The sequence below is a fragment of the Lissotriton helveticus genome, chromosome 1_1 (assembly GCF_964261635.1).
Source record: "Lissotriton helveticus chromosome 1_1, aLisHel1.1, whole genome shotgun sequence".
Taxonomy (NCBI): domain Eukaryota; kingdom Metazoa; phylum Chordata; class Amphibia; order Caudata; family Salamandridae; genus Lissotriton; species Lissotriton helveticus.
In genome coordinates this window covers 1699910326-1699936012 of record NC_136057.1, presented here as the reverse complement: position 1 = coordinate 1699936012, position 25687 = coordinate 1699910326, and the positions used below count along the sequence as shown (strand labels likewise).

At 46.2% G+C, this 25687-nt stretch overlaps 1 protein-coding gene across 1 annotated transcript in view; it reads right to left on the bottom strand.

Moving 5' to 3' along the window:
* Positions 1 to 2215: 2215 nt before the first annotated feature.
* NEMP1 (nuclear envelope integral membrane protein 1) overlaps positions 2216 to 25687 on the bottom strand; it is a 323363-nt gene continuing 299891 nt past the window's right edge. The window contains exon 9 of the mRNA XM_078689000.1: positions 2216 to 8113. Within this exon, the coding sequence (XP_078545126.1) occupies positions 7936 to 8113 (178 nt within the window). The 3' untranslated portion in view covers positions 2216 to 7935. The remainder of the gene's footprint in view (positions 8114 to 25687) is intronic.

Below are 25687 nucleotides of genomic sequence, written 5' to 3'. Positions count from 1 at the left end.
TTTCTTAAAAATTAATGCATCTAAGAGCAAAATTATGTGCATCTCAGGCCGGAAAAAACATAAATTTACGAACTTTACCTGGTCTGTGGGAGATGACAAACTGGAGGTAGTAAAGAGCTGTTTTCCTCGGAAAATTAATTTGTGATACTTTAAGTACTAAACCCCATACCGATAACAGTGCCCGGAAGGCTTTATCCCAAGGGAGAAGCTTAAGCGCATTGTATTCGGCAATGGGAAGAAGGCATTTTTCACATTTATTGGAGGTCTTTAGGGCAAAAGTCCCTTCCACTCTTCTATATGGTTTAGAATTAATTGATATTAAGCACTGGGATTTTTTAAATAAGGTGGAGGGAAAACTGCTAAGAAGCGTAACTACTATCAGTTCTGCCTGTTCAGTGGCTGCCTGCAGACTTGAGTTTGGTCTGCGCAGCAGCTGGGTGCAGGGCCTGGCAGCTGTGGTACGTTGGGTCGCAAGCATAGCCAGAGGGGACTATGAGGTTCCTCTTAAAGACTGAACTATTAGGAAGTTTAGGAGAACACTCCCTAATTGTTAATAATTTTAGAAAGGCGGTATCGCTCTTGCAGTTGGAAGAGAGTACTCTCTTTTCTTTACCCGCATCCCAGTTAAAGTCTGTCTTGAAAGAAGCTACTTGGGACCTTAGCTATAGACTAGACAGTACTTTAATCCTTGCTAAGAAGGGTGTTAACCCCCTTACTGATTCTTTCGCAAGAAAATTCGTTCAACCTTATGCTACCTGGAATTTACCTCATGGTATTCGGAGATTTTGGTTTCTACTGAGACAGGACTTGTTACCCCTAAATAATCTTTTGTTTAAATGGTACGGAGTTTCTGCAATTTGCAATTTTTGTCACCAATCTATTCAAGACCGAACGCATGTACTTTTTATATGCCCTGTGCTGCGTCCTTATCGCAGAAAATGGTTAAGACAAATATGTTTGCAAATGGGTATTGTAAATGCTAATTATTTTATGTTTGCCTTACATAATCCCCCTAATGAGAGATTTTGTTTCTACATTTTTAATTTTTAAAAATGTTTTTTAGATATCTTTTGAAGAATGGCATGCCTATTAATGTGTCACCTTGTGTTGCAGTAACTGCTATGATTTGTCTATTTTCACTTTGAATGGTATGTTGTATTTGTATTCTTTTCTTATGTGGACCTCTAAGGAGTTCCAAAACATAATAAAGATTGAATTGAATCATTGGTTTAATACGGAGTGGTTTTAAACGAAGTGGAAGTGCTACTAAACAAACACTGTTGCAGGGCCATTGCCATGTTAACATGGTTTCTCCCAATTTTAAAAGTACTACAGACTTCAGTGAATGATTTATGCATTAAAGCAGAGAAGGAGGTGGACTGATTGTATGTAGTTTATGTTTGTTTTCAAGTATAGGTATACACAGCTCTCAACACTGATTCCAGAGCGGTCCTAGCCAGATGACAGAGAAGAAATCAACTATGCATATCTATGAAAGATTCAATGCTTCAGGCTCCATAACCACAACCATACATTTTTTCTAAACCGATAGCGAGACTGCAATTTTAGCAACACGTCAATTATAAGCTGCAACTTCGAGACTTTCACAAGTGCTCCCTGTTCACTTTCCAAGGTGCGTCACCTGCAGCAATCATCTATGCGTCTGTTTGTGATCCACTGAGACCAGCTCACCCATTGGCTAATCAAAGTCTACTCCAGGGAAAATAAAAGAAGAGAAATCCTTCAGCTGTTAAATCACAGGTTAAGACCAACCATAAAGCAGCAAGATAGAAATAAATGTTTCTGCAAGAATGTTAAAATAATGAATAAAATGGTTTAGGTATGGGATACACTAACCCTTTCTCAGCTTACTCCTTGGGTAAGACTACTATACCACAAATATGTGCATATCTTGAAGCATACCAGAGTAATCATGAAGTACATCAATACTGGGAATATCCCACAAGAAGAGATGCCCACGCACAATGTTGTCATTCGCTCTTGATCCATGTGTTCGTAGGTATTCAGGAAGATTTTCTGTATTCACCAAAGCAGTTATGCCCTTGATTTAGGGGTCCCAGTGATTACTTTTTATAATTTTACTTTACTTATGGGCAAGCTGGATAAATTATAGTAGACGGGTTTCAGTTCAACCAGTGGTAAATAGGAAGTCAATACAAGACGCACAAACTCAGTGATGCAACAAAACAAACTGTTACAAAACGAGATCTTTTTATTAAAAATGTACACCAGTTTACAAGTTTTTTGCAATATACAAATAAGAAATATTGTGCATCATGTATTTTCAGAGGGCTTCATTTCTCAAGACCGTAAAAGGCACTTTCTGAACGAAAGTCAATACTTTAATATTAAAAGAAATAACATTATGTCACCAATGCTGGGTACACGCTCAAGAAACAATAAAGCAAAGCTGCACGCTTTCTTTACAGGACATTTATTGCACAATGAGATTGCATGTTGGAGACCAAAAGCTAAATTCCAAAGGAATCAACTTACTTCAGTGCAAAACTTTTTAACAGTCAAACAAGAAACACTGGTTGTTCGGTTTTAATTCATTGTGTAGAAAAGTACGCTGTTCTTCTTGGATATGGCTTTGTTACTTTCAGTTGAATGGACAAAAGAAGCCAAGGAAATGGTGCACAGCAACCACTACCTTTTGGTAGAGAGCCAATAGTCACAGTACTGGATTCACATGACAACGAAAAATATCATTAAAAAACATTTTACAAATCAAATTAAATTCTGAGGATCTTGGCATGACCGAAGCTATCACTAGATTTTAAACTATCCACTGGGGGATCCTGGCATCGTGAAATCTTAATTCCCAAGGTCATATATTGCTTTACTTTGCACAGCATGAAGCATGTGCCCGATCACTGTGCACTAAAAACAATTTCGGCTGAATGCCTAATGTCAGTGCACATATGTAGTACTTCAGAGAACACATGCTCTTAGTATTAGCATTAGGATGTATTCAAACTCCAATTTAGATCAACATTATAGATACATTAGAAAGTAATACAAACAATACAGTGCAGGGTAGCAGTTATAACATGCACATCTCATTAATCCAGCCTGAATCTCTTAAAAACCAGCACAAGTCACTATTTACATAAAAAATAATATATTTATTTTGGCTGCATTTTCTCAACAAGCATGGACAGCAGCCAGGGCTACATATCAATTCAATCAAGTGCTGTGTAAAAATCAAGGTATCTGAAAGGAATGAATACAAAAGTAACAATAATACACGAGATTCAGAAAGAGACTAATTCAGTGTCAGACAAACCCACCTTAACCCCTTTGATGCTGCGGACGGCCCCCGGCTGTCCCACGTAACGCTGGACGTGTGCGGAGGACGGCCAGGGGCCATCTGAACCCCGCCCACTAATTACAATGCCAGCACCTCGGCGGAATTTGTGTTGCGGTCAAGGTGTTAAGCACCCTGCAGAAGCTGTATACCCCTGAAAAGTATGATGCTGAATATAAAATGTCACTGTATTGATATTAAAGTGGTTTAGTAAAGTAGTAGTACAAAGGCTGATACTATTACCTTTGATCTCCCAACCCTAATTGCATTACAAACATGACCACAATGGCGCTCAACCTTCATATGCTTTCTCTTCTTCAAGCTAACCCCAAAACATGTATCACACAGAAGAACATATATTTCAGGACATTACTTTGGTAGGACATTACACCCTCAGGGAATAACTTATTTCTAGCCCTTAACTTTGGAAGAAGGTTTTTGAAAACAAGGAATACTGGTGTAAACAGAAGACTCAGTCAGCTTGGACAGTGGAGGTTTTATTTCACAGCGCCATCTAGGTAATGGCAGCTATGTTCTCTAAGCCAACTTTGAATCCAGTTACGTGGGCTCAGTAACACTACCTCTCCTGAAATTAACACGGACCACGGAATTAGTCGTCACACTCTAATCTCAAAGACACATTTTTGACACCTTGAAAAGGCCAACCAAGGCTTCTTTCACCAAGAAAGCTCATCCTAAACAAACCGCGTGGGTGAAAAACAACCAGCCAATTCAAAGTCATTAATGTGATTATGTAGAATGTGGTTTGTTAACTGATTTCCTTTAACCCCTTCCCCGCGGGGCTAGTTCCCCCGCTGTGCTGGGGGGCGCATGCAACGCTGCGGTGCTCGTGACTAGCTCAGCTCGTCAGGCAGCATGGTGGCGCTGTGCTCATGACGAGCTCAGCTCGTCATGACCACGCCCGTTTCTATAGAACGCTCTCCACAGCGGGGGAATTAGCCCCGCGTGTGAGCGCCACGCGTGTCATGACAAGCTCAGCCCGTCATGAGCACTGCTTGACCGTGCCTCATGACTAGCTCAGCTAGTCATGAGCACCGAAGGGGTTAAAACCAGTTTGTTTACAAATGGGACTGTGGCTGCACTCTCATCCACCCACTCTGCGAACGATTCAAACTCTGATCATTCTCTTCAGTCTAATCCTGCTATCATGACAACCTACTGCATGCAGCTATAAAGATTGTTGCTAGGCAGTTCTTGCTTCTACTGTAGAGAAATATGTAAGGGCCCATGAAGGAGAGTTGGTGAAAAGGGGCAGTGAATCAATATATATTCTTTGCTGAAAGTAACATCCCTGGAAGCCATATTAACATGCACTGGTTGTCTGTTGAAGGTATATAGAATGGGTATGAGGGATTGTGTAAATAAAGTTGCATGCCGAAGTACTTATAATAATATTGATTACAGATTGTCTTGGCTTATGATATCAATACTCCAGAAAGATTTCAGTTTAAGGCTTCCAAGCAGCTTCATGGTTTAAAGATTAATACTATACGGGCAGTGCAAGAACTGCGCTTATAAAAAAAGAGAATGCTGGTCTCCTCCAAACAGTAATAGGAACGCACAATAGAAATGATGAGAGATCATGGTCAGAGGCAATTCATTTGTGCAGCAAAATGCCAAATTTGAGGAAATCACCATTACTACTAGATTCAAACAAAACCATAAATCCAATCAGCAAATACCATTAAAATAAAAAAAAGCCTAGTCGGACTTAATAGGACTTCCATTCAGCATTTCCTTGTGCCACAACACTAAAACATAAAATGCTCCAACGTAGCATCATACCCTTTTATTATTTTTTTAACTCCAGGGTTCCAAGGACCAAACGAAGAAATAACTTTAAAAAAAAAACTCTGCCTGAAGGGTGTTGCACTGAATGAGAAAGAGTAGATGAGGAATGAGCAATAGCTCATTTGTGGCTGCAACACCTTTGCATCAAATATAGCTTAAGAGAAACAAAGGTAGTACAGGGCATGCACGCCCTAATACAACATTGTATGAATAAGTTACAGTTGATCCTATCCTTAAATCAATCATATTCTTCCACATTTGTTCTTATACTGGGATCTCTAAATCTTTATTCACAGAATCTATTTAGACGTTGTTCCGGATCGGTAAGCAAGCTTAAGACGTGGTAGGTGCTGCTAAATTCTGTCTGACTTCAGATAGGGTTGATAATCAATACAAGGTATACCAAAGCTTAACAGTCACCAAAAGCATTTTTTTTAAACACACCCAACACTGTCCAGCTTGTTCACAGTTTACAAAAAAAATCCCTGAAAAGTGCTCGAGGAACAGATTTTCAACTAAACGACAGGACTTCATTTAAAAAACAGCAGTCATCTGTTTAAGCAATGCTTGCTACCACTATAGGGGAAAGTATTTTAGTCAAATCACTGAAAAAATGCATAGTATGCTATACCTCAATACAAACATTCAGAATTTGTGATATGCATGCACTTAGCTATATTCGGAGAACCCATATTCTACTGCAGCAGCCAGATACAAAGAAATAGAGGTCAGGAAGGGGTTTCACGGTTCATATTTTTTGTGCAGCAATATAGATCACAGTGGTTGACCAGAACGGTGTTAAAAGATGGTCTGTCCTAGCTGGTTAAACTACATTTAAGACTGCTGCCCGGCAAAAATGAATACTAACTTTCCAGATGGAAGATGGTTGGTAAGAAGTAAAAGATTAACAGATGTGCCCTACAATCTCAATGCAGCGAGTGAACTTTGAATTTTGCTTAGGATGAAACGGATAACGTTTATGTTAAGTGCTACTGATGAGTGCAGATATGACCAATGAACACTATTTCGAATCCAGGTGGACATTGCCCAGGCTGAAAGGCCAGAAGTATACTATAATCTGGCATGTAACCTTCAGGACACTTTCCAGCATGTTTGTTCATTATTAACAGCTTGCACAGTTATATAGCGCCATAAACAGCAACAAGTTCCCATTTCGATTAAAGGATGTGCTCCAGATCCAAGGTCAAATAAGTACCGAGGCAGATTCAGCCTTTGTATCACTCCCTGACTGAAATCTGTGGACGGACCTTCCAATAGTTCCACAAGATAATGTCGAATCAAAAGCATGAAAAGCAGATCACTAAATGTGAAACACAGGTTGTCTCGTATCGTCAATTACAATTCAGAGGATGTTTTAGAATTGGGAAGTGGCTAGGTGTAATCACGCTGTCTGTCAATGACATGAGGAGTCTCAAAGAAATACAGCCTAAAATTAAGCAAATTCACAGCCTAAAATTATTTGCCACTCCCACTTTTGGGTAGCCACAATTCAAGTAGTGTCTAGCTGCCAGCCACGTGAGACCTAAAAATGGGGAATCCCAAATGCTGACGCATGAGAAGTTTTAGATGAAAAATATTGCAAATCACTCACATAAACTAAACAAGTCGAGTGTCATCAAAATGGCAAATGTTCTTACTTTATTCTGTCGCATAATTTCCGATCTTCAGAACTCCTACACTAATTGCTACAATATAATTGCATGAGCCCATATCCAACCCCACTAAACTCCTCGCAATCATAGTAAAAGACGAGGTTAAATATCTTACATTTTCTATCAGCTTTGAATTCCTGAGCCTTTCCTGCTCTTCCTTTGGTCCATGGTCTAACAAACACAAAACAAAGTTAAGATGTTAAGGTCACTTAGTATTGACTTTATCCACTCTCATCCCAGAGGGCAGGTGCTTGGGCAGGATTTACATTTTACTTTTCTCAGCCCAGCCTACTGAGATTGCACTTTTCAAAGAATGTGCAACGGCTTAATATCAGTCACTATCCTCTGTTAAACTGAATTAACAGATGACAACAACCCTCAGCGATCGTCGTTCTTGGTAATTCAGACGTTAGGGTGCGGTACACATTTTAACACCTATCCCCACCCCCAATCCTCCCACACACCCCCTCCTGCTAACACATTCTGTCTGCAGACATTTCTTTTCTAAAAAGTGCCCTTACAGAACACATGGTTTAGATTATGTATCACAACAGAGGTCTTCAGATAGAAGGATGTGATGCACGAAAAGGTCAAACGAAACAGTTTTAAAAGAACAGCTTGGGGCGATTCTTAATCAGCATACTCCATCATCACCTCTGGAAAAAAGTTGCTAATCAATTACAACGAGAAATGTCCACTTCGTGTCAGTGTAAACAAGAAATGGTATGTGGAAGAACCCAATGAAGATGTGAGCCAATAATCTAAGAATTTTTGTGAGCAACAAGGAAAAATCCAAAATGCGTGTTTGGTTGGTCTAAGGTGAGGTAGGGCTCGAAACAAATATTCATGGCCCCGAAAGGGAGCACCTCATTCACTCACAAAGAAGCTCAGTTTAGGAATGCCCCATTTTCACACAAAAAACCTCAGCCAACAGCTGAAGATAAAACTGCAAGCGACGTGGCTCCAGCCTTCCCATTGTACACTAACAGCATCTTGAGAAGGCAACCGTGCCACTCTTACTCAAGTACGTCAGCATACCAAAAGTCAATACATGAAGCAGGTCGGTCAAAGATGCTCTTAACCAAACTGCTGGGAACCAATTTGTTTTCTCGAGACAAGTTATAATGAAACATGATTTTCATATGTACATGATAGGCTCAAGTTTTCCTCATCGTCGTTTTCACTTTCTCCAAAAAGTTGATCCTCGATGAAGGTCCCTCCTAGGCCATATTCCTGCTCGTGGAAAGATACTTCATTTGGGGTAAGGTGTGACTCGCCTTCCACAAAATCAGCAAACCTGGGGTGAAAGAACACCATAATTTTGAAAGATCTGAAGACACAGTGCACGCTCAAGTATTTGACTGTAATTCTTGCAACCATGATTTTATTTCTCGCGGTGTCCCTATTTGAGACGGCAACAAATTTAGGTTATCTGAGAGGGGAGTTACTTACTTTACACTGACAGCACTCCTCCACTCAATGAATGTTCGCTTTAAGATGAACAAGTTACTTACCTTCGATAACGCTGGTAGAGACAATATTTAGCTGCAGATTCCTTACCTTTGAAATTCCCAAGTCAGGCTGGATCCGGAAACTTGTGTGTGAGCAGTACCCCTGCGTGCAGTTGGGTGGCTCAGTGCGACGTCTTCATTAGCATTGGTTATGACATCATGGGGCCCTATATAGGCACTACCCAGGCACCGGGACGTCAGGTCCTTTTCACTTTTTTCGAGCCAGAAACACAGAGCAAGAAGTGAACTGACTTACTTGTGTCAGAAGAAGGGTCCTGAAAAGGGAGCACCCCTAGCCCACAAAGAGTTGGTCGTCCACCGGAATTCTTTTGTGCTGTCAAGGTAGAATGACAACGCTCTTGTTGGGTTCAGATAGCACAGACGCTCCTCCTCCTTAGAGGCACGTGGGGAAGCAAAAAAGATGGGCAGCGCGACCGATTGACCCAGGTGGAATGGGGTCACCACATATGGTAGGAATGAGGTAAAGGTGAGAAGCACCAACGTATACAAAACGGTCATCATGTAGGGAGGCTTGCATGACAAAACCTGCAATTCACTTACCCTCCGGGCCGATGTTTTCACCACTAGAAAGACTGTCTGTATTGTAAGCAGCCGAATGGGAGAATTGTGCAACAGCTCAAAGGGAGCACACATAAGGTACGTGTGAACTAAATTAAGGTCCCACTGCGGCATGATAAAAGGGCATAGGTGGAAACATATTTACAAGCTGCCCATCTAAGAATCTATTTACAATAGAGGATTTGAACTAGGAGGGTTGATCCGACCGCCGCAAGAATGCAGACAGAGCAGAAAGATAACTTAAGAGTACCCAAAGCAGAGCCCAGCTGGACAAGTGTAAGAATAAAGAGAAGAATATTAGATAGAAGTAAAAAGAGGGTCAATAGACCTTTTGGTGCAACCTTTTACACATTTATGCCAACGGCAGGCATATAGTGTCTTAGTGAGGGCTGCCTGGCTGACAAAATAACATTACATACTCTGGGAGGAAGGTTGAAAGCTTTTAAGTGTCACCGCTCAATCTCCACGGAAGGAGGCAGAGAGTTGACAGGTTCGTTGAAGGACCCTCCCTGCTGCTGCGACAGAAGATCTTCCGTGAGGAGCAGACTGATCAGAGGATCGATGCTCATTCGAAGAAACTCTGAATACCAGGCACTCCACAAGAAAGACTTGGGCCCGGTCGTTCGTGATAACTCTGGGCAGAAGTGGTATGGGCAGAAAGGCATTCTCTTCGGAGGCAAACAGATCTAACCAAGGCTCTTTCCACTGCTGAAAGAGACCTTGGGCCACCCCGACTTGAGACACCATGATCCGCTAGACATCAATGGTCCAACCTGGCAATCTACCAGGTGTTGAACCACCAGGGTTACGCACTGCTGTTCAAGCCAGTTTAGAGACGCAGGGCCTCCTGACAAAGAGTTCCCAACCCCACCCCACCTGTTGCCGAACCATATAGCGGTGGTGTTATCCATTAACACTTGCACTAACTTTCCCTTGGTAGAGGGAAGAAAAGCTTTCAATGGCAAGCGAATCGCTCGAAGCGCCAACAAAGTGATGTGGAGTCTAGACTCTGCCGGAGACCTGTGACTCCTGATCGCCACCTCTCCCAGATGGCCGCCCCAGCCCAGGATTTACACATCTGTCACTAATGTGAGATCTGGTTGGGGAAGGGAGAGGGGACTGCCTCTGACCCAATCACGGTTTGTTACCACCACTGCAGGTCCTTTGCAGTTCCCTCTGAGATCTGGACCATGTCAGAGAGATTTCCCTGATGCTGCACCCACTGGAACTTCGGATCCCACTGCAGAGTCTGCAGACACTATCTGGCATGATTTACCAACAGGATGCAGGAAGCCACGAATCCCAGCTGCCTCAGTCATTCTTACAGAAATCCAGGATAAAGGCTGGAACATCGGTATCATAGCCTGAATAACCCAGGCTCGCTCTCGGGAGGACAAGCCTGAAACTGCACTATGTCCAGAACAGTTCTGATGAAACAGAGTATCTAAGGAGTCGGGTGTGACTTCGGCACATTTATAGAGAACCCCAGCGAAGCAGGAGATCCGTCGTAGTCTAAAGTTGAAGGAGACTTCGCCTCAGGCAGTCGTCTCCCAACAGGCAGTTAATGAGATAGGGGAACACTGACACCCAAGGGACGCTGGTAAGACCAAATGGAAGCACAGTGAATTGAAAGTGCTCATGGTCTACCTTGAACAATAGTTAACGCCTGTGAGCAGGTAGGTTGGACATGTGAAAATACGCATCCTGCAAGTCCAATGCTACCAGCCAGTTCCCCTGGTTTCCAGCAGACAAGATCTGAGCCAACGTGAGCATCTTGAATTTCTCCTTTTTGAGGAAGAGATGGATAGTCCGAAGGTCCAAAATGGGCCACAACCATTTGTTCTTTTTCGGTATCAGAAAATAACGGGAGTAGCAACCACTGCCTACTTCTGAAATCGGAACCTTTTCTATAGCTCCCTTGCCCAGGAGAGCTAGAACTTGATCTCGGAGTAATACTAGATGATACTCCGCCAGCCAGTTTTGAGTTAGCAGTAAAGGAGGAGGAAAGAAAGAAAGGGAAGAGAATAGCCTTTCTGAATGATCTGCCAGACCCATTTGTCCGATATTATGGACCTCCAGCATAGGAGATGGTGTTGAATTCTCCTTTCAACTTGGGTAAGATTGCCTTGCAGAACCAAACTAGGAATGCTTGGAGGCTGTAGCTGCCGGGGGCTGGGTGGCAGACTACTTCTGGCTACCATCTCCAAGAGGCCGAAATGAACTGCGTCCTCGTCCTTGCACAACTAGGGGAGTTGGCGGAGTCTGGGATAGAGCGGACACAGTTGAAAACCTCTTCCATTCCCATGAAAGGGGCGAAAGGTAGACTGGCCACGAGGTGTCACCAAGAGGCCAGAGGATCTGGCCGTAGCACGAGATTCCTTGAAGCGCTCCAAGGCAGAGTCTGCTTTCTCACAAAAAAAACGAGTCCAGTCAAAGGGCAAGTCCATTAGGTTAGCCTGAACAGCACCAGAGAAGCCAGATGTACTCAGCCAGACATGGCGCCGTAAGGCCACTGTCAACGAAACCGCTCTACCCAGCTAGTCAGTCAAATCTAAACCACACATGATGGTGAATTTTGCTGCATCTCTCCCATCCTTCACTGCCTGGGCCTCCTCCAGGACCTTTGGCAGTAATTGCACAACCGTTTACCAAAGGGTGTTCGAGAAACAGCAGAATAAGCATGCTGTATACACCCACTGCAATGCCAGGCTGGTAGAAAAAAACATCTTCACAAGTGCGTCCAGCCTCTTGGATTTCCTATCCAGAGGAGTGGAAGGGAATGTGCCATTGGACGTTGAAGCCTGAACCACCAAGCTCTCAGGGGAAGGTGTTAACTGAGGAACCTTGGATTGACCGTTGCAGGGCAATGGCAGCGTGCAAATATCCTGTTCACAGGAGCCCCTGAGCTAGGCTTGGACCACATGCCTAGAAGGACGTCTGTCAGTGCTTCATCAAAGGAAAAAAGGGGCTCGGACGAGAAAACCCCAAGCTTAAGCACCTTGGTAAAGAGATCAGCCCTGACCTGCACCAAGAGCAGCTCATGACCAATGACGCCTGCTGCCCTCTTCACCACCATGGTATAAGATGCCCCCTCCTCCATAGCCACACTAGATGCTGGTATGCTCTTTCCACCTAGAGATGTGTCCAGTTCACTGGCTTCTCAAAGATCCTCATCCCAGTCCAATTGTTCGACAGGAACATCTAGCTGTTGTTCCAAAGGGTTTATGGACCCCTTCCAATCCTCACCCATGCCTGAAACCTCGTCAAAATATACAGGCAACGACGTAGAACCTCTGGGCTTCGTCGGTGCTGGAGTCAACGTCGATCTGACTCCGAGTCATCGGGTATAAGAATGGGGCTGGCACTGCCAGAGGCATCGACTTTGGGACAGACGCACGGGAAGGTTGCGTTGGCACGACTGGTGTCAACATTGATCCAGACTCTGATCCATGAGACACCGCCGGAGCCACTGGCGTAGAACCTGGTGGGTCCTCTTGCAACCCTGTGAGGCCTGAAGGCTCACTGGGGCGGTCAGCCCACTCAGAATTCCTTAACTTGAGCTGGGGTCGATCCGGCTTCGGGAAATTGGAGGAAGTGCTGAATCGAATCTGGCTTTGACTCCGCTGAACTGTGCCTAGAGCTTTGATGCTCCTTACCGGTCTTGTCAATGGACAACAGACTAGGTGAAGTCAAAGTCTGTTTGGAATTTTATTAATGCCTCTTCCAAGTGTCCAGAGGACCTTGAGTGTGAAGATGACTTGTGGCCCCTGGAGGGTCCTGCGATCTTCTCTTCCTCGGAAGGGAGCAGGATCTTCGAGGACTTGCGCTCAACTATGTCAACTGCCGGGCGCAAGAAGCTTCAAAGATCACACCCACAAGGCCTTCAGTGCCATTGCCTGGCAATCCGAGCATGACTGTCATGGTCGCGCTCAAGGCACCCAAGCTGACGAGATGGAGGTCAGTTACGGACATGGAGCAGTGACAGGTGCCACATGGCTTGAACCCTGCATGTCTAGAGGACATCTTCGAAACACAAGAAAAAGTTTGACGACAAAATGTTGAAAGTAATTTGACAAATAAAGTAAGAGGGGTAGCTCTTCTCCAGATCAACGCTTAACTGGCGCAGAAAGAAAAGAACTGATGCTTGTGCACCTAGGTGGCGCCTATATAGGTGACTGCAACGTCCTAACCGGCGCGGAGGCAAACATCACGAGGAGCCGAACGGAGCAACCCAAAAGCATGCAGCAATACTGCTCTTCCAAAAGTTTCCAGATCCAGTCTGACATCTGGGAAATTTAAAGGTAAGGGATCTGAAGCTGGAAGTTTATCAGATGTATACAGATGCAGAGCTTACTATGAAAGAGATAGACTGCTGGTGTCCGAAGTTCTGCTCAGAAGATAGTTGCCGGTGAAATTAAAAGTGGGCACACACAATACCAAGACTGAGTACTCTTAAATCCACCTCATTCCTGGAATCCACTAGCAGACACTCCCTACCCCATGTAGCTCACTATTGGTGGTTCCTGCTTTCTCAGTTTGTGACAGTTTTTCTGTCCTTCAGCTTTGCATTTTTCCCCCTCTCTTGCTCCAGGAAATATCTGATGCGGACAAATAAGTGCTGATCCCCAACCCTAAGTGTAGGTCCCCAAATATAAGTGTCAGTGGTCCCCACCGGCTCAAATTAAGCACTGTATGGATGGCACGCAGTTCATAGTCAGCTTCTCTACCATTCAATAATTTTAACGGGCCAGGCTCGCCTAAGAAGGAAAATGCTACTTACCAGTATGCATCTGTTCTTGGCATGCAGGGCTGCTGACATTCATATCTTAGCATAGATCGCCGCCTAGTGTTGGGTCCAGATGTTTGCACCGAGATAGGTGACTCCTCCCCTGGACTACAGTGCGCAAGGGCATCTTCTCCATCTTCTGATTGTTTTTCGCCATTGTGGAAAAGATGGAGTATAGGAAAGTAAGAGATGACCATGTGTAAATGTATGTAAAAAGATAACCCTGCAGCTGTGACAGGCACCGGGGAGGAGGGTGGGCGATATGAATGTCAGCAGCCCCACATGCCAAGAACAGATGCATACTGGTAAGTAGCATTTTCCGTTCGAGGCATGTGGCTTGCTGAATTCATATCTTAGCATAGACTGTATAGCAGTTTCTCCTCTAGCCGTGGGCACCTGTATCAGCTGCAGCGGTTTGAAAAAGAGTTTTAAGGACAGCCTGGCCTACAGCAGCTTGTTGCTTAGCTTGCACGTCAACACAGTAGTGTTTAGTTAAAGTGTGTATGGTAGACCATGTAGCTACCCTACATATGTCTTCTAAGGGAATATTTCCTAGGAAAGCCATGGATGCCCCCATTTTGCGCGTTGAGTGGGCTCTTGGGGGAACTGTTAAAGTGTGCTTTGCCTTTTGATAGCATATTTGAATGCATTTAACTATCCATCTGGCTATTCCTGTCTTGGAAATGGGATTGCCCTTATGTTGTGGTGAAAAAGCAACAAATAGTTGCTTTGTCTTTCTGAATGATTTTGTTCTGTCAATGTAATATAGCAGAGCTAACGTCTAGTGTGTGTAAAGCTCTTTCAGCCACGGATTGCCGGTTTTGAAAGAAAACTGGCAATTCAATGGACTGATTGATGTGGAAAGTGGAGATAACTTTTGGCATAAATTTAGGGTTTGTACGAAGCACTAATTTTTTGTGGTGTATTTGCAAGAAAAGTTCCTGAATGGTTAGTACCTGTAGCTCACTCACTCGCCTGAGGGAGGTAATGGAAATAAAAAATGCCACCTTCCATGTTAAGAACTGTAGTTCACATGAATGAAGTGGTTCGAAGGGAGGTCCCATGAGTCTGGTAAGTACTACGTTTAAGTTCCAGACTGGAGAAGGTGGATGCCTTGGAGGGATAATTCTTTTAAGTCCTTCCATAAAAGCTTTGATAGGTTGTATTCTGAATAGGGACGCATGTTGTCTGTTTTGCAGATATGCTGCTAGAGCAGCCAGGTGTAGCCTTCTGGATGAGTATGCCAGGTTACATCTTTGAAGATGTAGCAGGTAACAGATTAAGATTTGGATAGCGGCATCTAATGGATTGATTTGGTTATTATTACAATAAATTACAAATCTTTTCCATTTAGCTGGGTATCATGGTCTGGTAGTGGGACGCCTTGCTTCCTTGATAATGTTCATGCAGTCTGGAGGCAAGTTAAGATATCCGAACTCTAAGACCTCAGGAGACAGATCGTTAGGTTCATCTGATTGGGATCTGGGTGCTTGATTTCTCCATGGTTCTGTGTTAGAAATTGTGGCGAAAGGTGCAGTCTTTGGTGAGGAACTACTGAGAGTTCTAGGGCGTCGTTTACCATGGCTGTCTTGCCCATGTGGGAGCAACTAAGACCATTGTGAGTGACTGTTGCCTTAGTTTGTGTGCCACTAAGGGAATCAGTGGGGTTGGTGGAAAAGCGTACGCAAATCTGCCTGACCAGTGCATCCGTATCGCATTGCCTTGTGGCAACGGGTGTGGGAACCTGGCGGCAAAGGACGGGCATTTTGAGTTTTCGTTTGTGGCAAACAGATCTATTTCTTGATGTCCCCGCTTTTGGAAGAATGGTTGGAGAACTGGAGGGTGAATCTCCCATTTGTGTATCTGTTGACTGTGTCGGCTTAGTAGATCTGCTATCTGATTGTCTATTCCTGGGAGGTGTTCTGCCAGGAGGTAAATGTTTTGTGGAATTGCCCACTTCCATATGCTCTGTGCTAGGTGAGATAGTTGCAGAGAGTGTGTCCCTCCCTGCTTTTGGATGTAATACATGGCTGTCATGTTGTCCGTCCCGATTAACACAGCCTTGTTGCGCAAGTATTTCTGAAAGGCTTTCATTGCTAGAAATACTGCTAGTAACTCTATGTTGTTTATATGTAGTGCCTTTTGTTTGGCTGTCCAGAGACCTAGTACTGTGTAATGAAGGAGATGGGCTCCTCAACTTGTCAGTGATGCGTCCGCTGTTAATACTACTTGTGGAACTGGCTCTTGGAACAGTCGCCCCTTGGAAAGGTTTTGTGGGTTCCACCACTGCAGAGAGTTGTAAGTGTGACTGTCTACCAACACTAGGTCTTTTAGTTGTCCTTGAGCTTGGTTCCACTGCCGTGCTAGGTATTCCTGTAAGGGACGCATTTGAAGCCAAGCATGAGGGACGATGAATATGCAGGAGGCCATCATGCCTTTGAGCTGCCTGAACACTCGAGCTGTCAGGGAGTGTTGTGGCAGAAATCTTTGAGTGAGAGATTGTATGTTGGCTATCCTGACTGGATTTGGATATGCTTTCGCCACTGAGGTATCTATAGTTGCTCCCAGATATTGTTGTATGTGGGAGGGTTGCAGATGTGATTTTGGGTAATTTATTGAAAATCCCAGACTGTGTAGCAGCTGGATTGTTTGTGAGGTATGGCTGGCACATTGTGCGTACGAGTTGGCTTTTATAAACCAATCGTCGAGGTAGGGAACACGTGGATGTGTTGCCTTCTGAGGTGTGCTGCTACTACTGCTAGGCATTTTGTAAAAACCCTTGGTGCCGTAGTTACCCCGAAGGTGAGAACTTTGAATTGATAGTGGTGACCTTCTATTGTGAACCAGAGGTATTTCCTGGGAGGTGGATGTATAGGGATGTGAAAGTATTCATCTTTGAGGTCTAATGTAGCAAGGAAGTCCCCCTGCTGGAGTAGTGGGAGTACTTGTTGTAGAGTGATTATATGGAAATGCTCTGAGTGTATTTATTGGTTCAGAGGTCTGAGGTCTAATATTGGTCTGAGGGACCCGTCCTTTTAGGGGATGAGGAAGTATAGAGAGTATACTCCTGTTCCTTGGTGTTGAAGAGGGACTGGCTCTATGGCACTCTTTTCTAGCATGGATAGTACCTCTTGTTGTAACAGTGTGATGTGTTCTTTGGACATTGGACGGTGTTTGGGTGGTATGTTGGGTGGAGTAGAAGTGAGTTCCAGGCAGTAACCATACTGGATAATTTGTTTCACTCAACTGTCTGTTGTAATGGCGTTCCAGACTGGTAGGAATTGTGTTATTCTGCCTCCGACTGGTGTTAGGTGGTCTGGAGGGAGTGTGGTTAAGTCACTGTTTGTTGGCGGTGGAGGCTCTGGTGTTGTTACCACCACGTCCTCTGCCCTGGTTATTGTTTCCTCTATAACCTCCACTATTGGAGCCTTTATTAAAGGTGCCTCTGCCTGAGCCTCAAAAAGAGGAGCGACAAAAGGAGCTCCTAGATTGTTGAAATTGACGTGCACCCATGGACTTAGCAGTGTCAGTATCTTTTTTCATCTTTTCTAGGATGGTATCAACTGCAGGTCCAAACAAGAAATCTTGGTTAATGGGCTGATTGAGAATTGTAGATTGCACTTCGTTCTTAAAACCAGAGATGCAGAGCCAGGCATGCCGGCGTAGCAGCACACTAGTGTTGACAGACCTATCGGCTGTATCAGCTGCATCAAGGGCGCATTTTATAGATGCGTTAGTGATGAATTTCCCTTCCTGTAATAGGTCATTTGCTTTTGCCTTATAGGGTTCTGGTAGGTGTTGTAATAATCCCTCCAGTTCATCATAGTGTGCCCTATCGTAGCGTGCTAGGAGAGCTTGTGTATTGGCAATTCTCCAGGTATTTGCTGCCTGAGAGGTCACTCTTTTCCCTAAGGCTTCTAACATTTTTGACTCCTTGTCGGGGGGGGGGGGGGGGGGCATCATCTGTTTGCGAATTTGCCCTTTTCCTCGCATTAGATACAACTAGAGAGTCTAGTGGTAGCTGAGATTTGATATAAGAGGGGTCTGTAGGGGCTGGTTTATATTTCTTTTCAATTCTTGGATTGAGGACACGCGCTCTGGCTGGGTCTTTAAAAATGTCTGGTGCGTGCTTTAGTACTCCTTTCAGCATAGGGAGTATAAGTACACTTTTTTCTGATGTTGGGAAGGTGTTAAATAGGAAATCCTCCTCTATAGGGCCAGTGTGCATGTTTACGCCATGATACTGAGCTGCTCTGTCTACTAGCTTCTTAAAAGCGACAGTGTCATCAGTAGGAGACGGCTTTGTGGGGTATGGCGAGGTATCGGGAATGGGTTGTGTATCGTATGGGTCATCAGGGTCATTCTGATCATCCCATGTGTCATCCTGGTTTCCTTGGTCATCAGGGTCTATAAAGTCCCGTTGAGGATCTTCACCCATGTCTTCTACCTCATCATAGTCTGGAGGTGTAGGAGAATATGGAACATAAGGCATGTTAGGAGTGAAAGGAGGAGGTGTGAAAGGTCTAGAAGGGGATGTACCAAAGTCCTTTTTCTTTGGAGGAACAGAAGAAGGTGCTTCAGTGTCCAGTCTTCTTTTGTTCTTATTATGAACTGCTATATGTCCTGTATCAGGATCTATATACACTCTGTTTTGCTCTGAGCTCACTGGATCAGGATGAAAAAGTTCTCCTTCTACTGTCCCTGGCGCCGAAGTTTTCGGATCGGGCGCTTGCTTGCTTTTATATTTCTGTAGAGCTTTTTTCGGCTCGACCTCCTTTGTCGGCTCGAAGGCTCTTTTCGGCTCGACGGCCTTCTTCGGGTTGACGGTCTTTTTCAGCTCGACTGCCTTTTTCGGCTCGACAACTTTTTTTGGTTCGGCGGCACTTTTCGGGTCGACGACTTTCTTAGGATTGATTCCCTTTTTCGGGTCAACTGTCTTCTTTGGATGGACTGTCTTCTTTGGGTCGACAGTGTTCTTTGGATCGACGGTCTTTTTCGGATCGACAACCTTTTTTTGGGTCGACGGCTTTCTTTGGCTGGACGACTTTTTTAGTGTTGGCGCCCGTTCTCGGCTCTGAGGCCGTTTTTGAGTCTACGGCCTTTTTGGGAAGTGGTTTGCTCGGTCCCGGGGTACCGGAAGGCTTTGGTATGGTCTTCGGAGCAGAGCCGGAAGGCGGGGCTTCTGAAGCGGTGTTTCGGTCACGGCTAAGGCCTTTAGGCGATGCTTTGACCGAGCCTTGTCTGGAGGTGGAGGCAGGGTAGGGGCTTTGATACTCACAGTTTGCCCCGGTGGGATGTCTTGATCGGAGTCCGACTGGTCTTCTACTGTGACTAGCTCTAGGTCGGAGTCCGCTGCCTCTGGGAGTTCATGTTTGTCATCGAAAATGTTCTCCGGGTCTGGTGCCTGTCGCTGCATCTCTTGTCGAGCAGCTCTTCGGCTCCGGATAGTTTTCTTCGACCGGAACTGAGCACAAGCTGGACAGTTTTCTTCGTTGTGCTCCGGAGATAGGCACCTGTTGCATACTGTATGCTTGTCGCAATGTGGAAACTTGGATCGACATTGTGGGCATCTTTTGAAAGGGGTCCTTTCCATCTGCAGGAGGCCCACGTGGCGTCGAAAAGGCCCAACGGCCCGCGTCAACTACCAGAGATAGATGGAAAGAGTTGTCGAGTCGGGGGATACCAAGCGGAAACAATACCGTCGCAAGTATACGTTTTTTGGCCCTTGAATGTTGGAAAACTTTGGTCCCGAAGTTGGAGCTGTCGAAGTGCATCCAAACCCAATGACGGAGAAAAACAATCTGAAGATTGAGAAGATGCCCAGGCGCACTGTAGTCCAGGGGAGGAGTCACCTATCTCGTGATATTTCGAAGACTCTTCCAAGACAACAAGGTGCAAACATCCGGACCCAACACTAGGCGGCGATCTATGCTAAGATATTAATTCAGCAGCCCACATGCCTCGAACCTGTTTCGTGCCCTTACCACGGTTTACCCTTATATATCCGCATAAAAGTTCAAACTCAATATGTCTAAAACTGAGCTTCTCTTTTCAAAAACAAATAGATGAGTAAAGGAAATCCTTACAGTTGGTCACAAGTGATGGGAACTTAACCAACCCCTTTCAAAGCGGCACACAATCGGAGTATACCACTATTGAAGAATGTCCTCCTCTAACATCGACACAGTTCACAATGCTCGTTGGCTTTAGTACAATCTGGCCTCGATTACAGTAATTCCTGTTACTTGGCTCACTCAGATAGACTAATCAAGAGATAACGAGTATAAAAAAAAACAGCAGCACGTCACAATAAAAGCACTCATCGACGAGACCATATCTAAACCTTTTCTTACCATTTGAACTGGCTGCCCATCAATGAAAGATCTTTTTCAAAGCTTTAGTAATGTGCCCCATGCCATTCACTGCAATGCCCCCTATTTTGTTACCTCTAAATTCCATTTCCATTACCCTCAATTTTCCTTTCATTCAACCGGCCAGTTTGTTAGCTATTCCCATAACCTGGTCAGTAGAGTTTGGGGAAATCTCTGTAGTCCATGCCAGGGAATGGAATAAACCCCCAATCTCTTTGCATTCAATTCCCTTATTAAATTTTTCGTAAAAAACAAAACCCTCTTTTTTACAAATTTTTTTCAAAGCTGTGATTATTTTAGGCACATCATATCCCACTACAGCACCAAGAAACATGCTCTACAAATAACGCAAGCTTTAACAAGGGTACTTCTGCAACAGTATCCTGTTTAGCAACAGGGGATTAACATTGCAAATAAGTAACTTTTAAGCTCCAAGAAGTAACCCTGAGTGTAAGCCTTCTGACATTAGAAATGATCACAGTGCAGTTACTTTCAGAAGTAGTCTTGCAGAAGCTCTTCTGTCATGGTAGAGGTGACAAGAAAAATAGTGTCCAAAATTACCTCCTCGTAAGTCTTCCTCGCCACATGAATAACAAAGTGAGCTTCAGCTCCACACCAGAACCCTCCAAAGCAAAAACAGTTAGCGTCCCATCCCTTCTCAATATGGCCCACCCATAACACCCTTGCACTCTATAAGAGGCAGGTCGGCACAACACGTCAGCCTGCGTTTTGGTTCTGGGCACATGGACTCTCCAGTTGCGCTTCTCAGGTGAGTGGTTCCTGCTGTAGCAGGAGCGTGGGTCCGGGGTTGGTGGTCCTGCTCTAGCGGACCCGTGGGATCTAGGACCCTCCTCCCTTCATTCCCCTGGTGTCCTGCGGGCTGGTTAGGGTTCGCCTTAGTGGGACAAGAGTTTACAGGGAGGGGGGCGGCCAGGGCTCTGCCTGGTGGCTCTTTCTGACCTCCGTCCGTGTGGCCCCTGGTTTTGGTTTAGCCTGCACTCTATGGGCAGGGCCGGGGGTGTGGGGGTTGGGGGTGCGTGACCAGGCAGGAGTAGTGCCTGTGATCGTGGAGGGCCTGCTTCGATGTTGTGGTAGTGGGTTTGTGTCTCGGCTGGATGCTTATCTCCCAGTGTTGGTGGGCACATCTATTCGTCTACCATTCCTTTCGTGGGCTACTGGTGCTCGTTCTCCCTCCCCGGGGTAGTGCTCTGTTCTCTTCATGGTCAGGTCCATGCTATCGGCATTGGGGTTGGGCGTTATCCAGTCTGCAGCAGCGCCCCCGGTTTTGGTTGTGGTCCAGCGCGGCTGCTTCTATCCCTCATCCTGGGGTTGGCGGTCGCCTCGTTCGGTCCTTGAGTTGAGGCTCTACCTCGGCAGTTCTTCCTGCAGCCGTGTGGTGCATTTCAGCGGTCGGGTCTTGGGTCAAATTCACGGGATCATGCTGTTTTTCGTCCGTGGGCGTACGGCTTGTGTATTGCACTTTGTCCGTTGTGTGATGTCATGCCTTCTGTTTTTTTTTCTTTCTGCGACCTTTAGTAGGAACGTATTGGTGTGCTGTCCCCTTACATACGCGTGGCTTTTTTTTGTGGTTTCCTTTGGCTTGGGTGCTATAGCTCCTTGGTGGGTCTCGTGCCTCTGCTGTGCAGGCTCGCGCTGGCCTAGGGTTCAGCTCCTGTGAATGATATGTCTTGCGCAAGCACTTAGTTGTACTGGTTTACAGCGGGCTGTGTTGCATGCATGTTCTGTTGGATTGTTAGGGTGGTCGAGTGGTCTACGCCGCCGGACTCGGGGGAGCCTGCTCTTCAGTATAGCTCCTTGTGGAGGCGTTGGCTCTGTCCCCTTGTCTGCTGGGTTTCCGTCGCCTGTTGCGGCGGTAAGTCAGGTTTTGCCTAGCGGCTGTCTTGGGGTCCTGGGTGTCGCTGTGGCCTGATGGTTCCGGTCTCAGCCTCTTACTCCAATGGGAAGGTGTACACATCCTGGTGTTTCAGGGGTTGTGCTTTCTCAGTCGTTCAGGGACGTGTCCTTCCTGTCGGGTGCAGATAGGTCTTTGGTTTCCCCCAGCTTGAGCTGGTTTTGTCGCCCTACTTCGGTGCACCGTATGACTGTTTGGTGCCCTGTTCGGTGCTCTTCGCGGCACGGCATTGGTCCCTTTCGGGTATTGTCTCGGTCTTTTGTTCTTCTTTGGTTGCCTTTAGCAGGTTCCGTTGGATTGACATTCGCTCTTCAGGCGATTGCTGTGTTTTGCTATTCAGGTCCATCCTGTTGGTAGCACGTACGCCCATCATTTGCCCTTTGAGTTGGGGGGTGTCTCGCGGGCCGAGGCTTCGGGTTGTTTGTCGTGTTGTCCCAGACTCCTTCTCCCCTTCCGGGCTTGCGGTCCTTCCGTTCTGTCTCCTCCTGTTTACGCCTGCTCTCCGTTTTTGTGCGGCGGCTGGCCTGGTTGGTCCCTGGTGGGGCGTCCGCCTGGGGATTCCGGGCCTGTTGTCTGCTGCGGGTCTGGGGGGCGGCCGGCTGTTGGCGTCTGTTCGTCCTCTGGGCTGCTTCAGCGGTCGCCGTGTGGGCTTTTTGCTTTGGCTTCTGGGGGCTTGCCTTTTCCGGTCCAGGGCAGCAGTCTTGGCGCCCCCTCCTCCTCTGGCTCCGTGTGCTGCTCCTACACCCCCTTCCTGAGCATGCTTCTCCTCTTCTCTTGCCCCTGTGACTTCCTCCTGCTCTGTCTTTAGGTGGTCTTCCCGGGTGCTGGGGTTCGCCCCATTGGCTTTTTGGGGCAGTTGGGTTTTCTTGGCCGGAGTTGCTTTTGTTCCGGTTTCAGTCTGTGTCCCCGGTGTTGGCTCGGACTCCCTTCTCGTCCGGATTCCCAGCTTGGCGCTGCCTCTGGTCCTTTCCCTTATGTGGGTTCTGGGCTTGTTGGCCTGGCTGGGCCTTTTTGCCTTGTTGGTGGTGCTCGCCTGGGTGCTTCTGCCTTGGTTTCTGCTACTGTGTATCAAAAATGGGGGTTGTGTCCTATAATGTGGCCGGGTAGGACAACATGTAATGCTTAAGGAAAAGAAGGACCCGGTCACTGTTTTGATCTGCCTGTATTTTATTTTGCGCAGAATCACACCCTAAGGTATTTAATCCTTGGATGTTTTAACTTTCAAGTAGTTACAAATTTCAGCACGTTTTTTCTGAAAGTTTGAAACAGTCTGAGGTTACGTTGTCGTGCACAGAACATATATTTACAAATACTATAATTTTCTTCACAATGAACACATTATCAATATATACAAAACATTTATCACAAACAACTAATACTACCTTCAAGGTTGTACCCTACTAAGTGATTCCACCAGGTTTTGAACAAAAGAACTTTTTGAATTTAGTGTAAACCTGGTAACACAAAGGCTTTAAGCTGAATGCACATTTTTTATGCCATTGAACTCATGGAAGTATTTAACAAAGCCTTTTGCGAAAAAAGCATTCGTTTTTTGTGAATGTCTCAAGCCGACGCGTTTCCAAGTCCGTCATTCATTTATCGGACTTTTCTTCAGGGCTTAATAGCTGGGTACCTTCTTGTGCTGTGTGGTCGGGTCTGTTGTATTTGTCTAAGACTCTTGTCTGGCGTTTAAATTTTACTGTTTTTCAATGACTCATTTCTGCCACGTGTCTTTTAAACTGGTCCGGTGCAAGTTTGAAATGTTGCGAAGCTCATCAAGTGTGCTGGCTTTACTTTATTTAACAGGACGTCTTCATTTTGTCAGGGACGCTGCCTCTATAGTTTGGTTTTCCACAGCCGCCGGTTGTTTGCGCTTTTGCGGATTATCTGGACTTCATCTTATTAACGAGGGGATCACTGCCACTTTCGTTTAATCGAGTGTTGATTCTCACGTTGCAATGTTTTCGTGTCGCTCTTCACGTTTAGTCTGGTATCCATCCACCGCAGTTTTTGGTCCTTGGAGCGGTTGCTCTTTAGGTCCTTTTTGCGCTCAGGGGGCACGGGCTCGCGCCTGACAAGGGTTTGTGCCCTGCTGCTTTCTGCTTTTCCCGGGGTGGTATTGGTTCGTTTGGGGCTTTTCTTTGTCGAGGGGTGCTGGACTGCCCCGGTTCTCCCTCCCCGGGCTGGGCTCTGTGCTTTCTATGGGAATTTTATGTCCTCTTCTTTGTCCCTGGTTTTCGGGTGCCGGGGCCTGCTGGCTCGGCTTTGCCCCCTGGAGGTCTGGACAGTGCTCGGGCTCGTTTCGCCCAGCTCTTCTGTCCTTCACGCCTTGGGAATGTTCTGCCTGTGGTCTTACCTCCTTGTGCGCTCCTGTTCCTGTCGGCTCTCCGTTGTTCGGCTGGGTCGGGCCTGTTCGTTGGTTGTATGAATGCCTTTCTGGGTGTTTGCTTCGGCAGCTCCTTTGCTGCTTGTGGTCCTTTGCGGGGCCAGTGTACATGGCCACTGTACGGAGCTGTCTCGCTCGTTCGGGCTGCGTTCCCCTTCCTTCCGGGTTCTTTGGGCATTCTCCTGCGTGGTGGCCCCTGGTGGGCGTTCACATTCCTATCTGGACATGGCCTCGGGTCTGGTCCCTTCCCTTCTTCGGCCTCCGTGGGATGCCTTGTGGATTTCCGCTTTTCCCTGTTGGCCAGTTAGGTTCCCTTGGTGGCCGGGTCACTTCGGTGTCGTTTTGCCTTGTGCCTGTCTGGGTTCTCTCTGTGGTTTTGCGGTCACTTCCGGGGGGTCCTAGGTGTGGCTGGGGTCCTTGTCCCGCTTGTTTCTCTCCTTTCTGGTGGGGTTTTGGTGATCTACTTTTCATTGTACAGTTGCAGTGCTGGGTTCTTTCTGCACACCTGACCGTTCTTGTGGCTGTGCCATGTTCCTCTGCTGGGGTACCTGCTGTGCGGTGTCCGGGAGGGGTCCTGGGGTCTTCTCGCTGCGGCGGTTCCTGCCGGTCTGGTTCCTCTGCTTCCTTCCTCAGTTGCTGCCGGCCTGGAGGGTTTTATCTCCTTCTTCCCCTCTGGTCGTTGATTTTGGGGTGGTTCAGCTCTCTCGCGGTTGGTGGTCCACCACGGTCTACATCTCTTTGCTGCTGTGGCCTCTTTTTTGTGTCACTGTGGTGGGGGTGACCTTTGTTCTCTGGTTTCGGAGTCTGGGCTTTTTTGCTTCCATCTCGCTGTGGTCTGTCTATTGGCCGGTCTTGCCGTCTTGGTCTGGCTTCCTGCTTCTGTTCTGAGGACTCTTTGCTGTTGCTTTGGCTCAGTGTGGTTTCAGCCTGCACCTGCTCTGTCCACCTTCGGCCGTTGTTTCGGGCTTGCTCTGGCCGGCCTACGAGTCTCGAAGCTTCAGGTTTTGGCCCTCCCGGTGTTTCTCTGTCCTGGGCTGGTTCTTCCTGCTCGTGGTTGCCTCTCTTGGGTGGTTCTTCCACTGATCTGTGTTTCGGGGTTTGCCCTGCTTCGTCGGCATCCCCTCATGGTCCGTTGGTTTCTTGTGTGTTTCCATGAATCCGTTGGCTTGGGTATGTGCTCACTTTGTTATTCATGTGGCAAGGAAGACTTACAAGGAGGTAATGCCCCAATTATTTACAGGTAATCTTCATAACTCCAAGTATAGTCTTCCTCACCACATGAGTTCCCATCCCTCCCTTCCTGTCTGGCTATCTGCTTCATGTTTC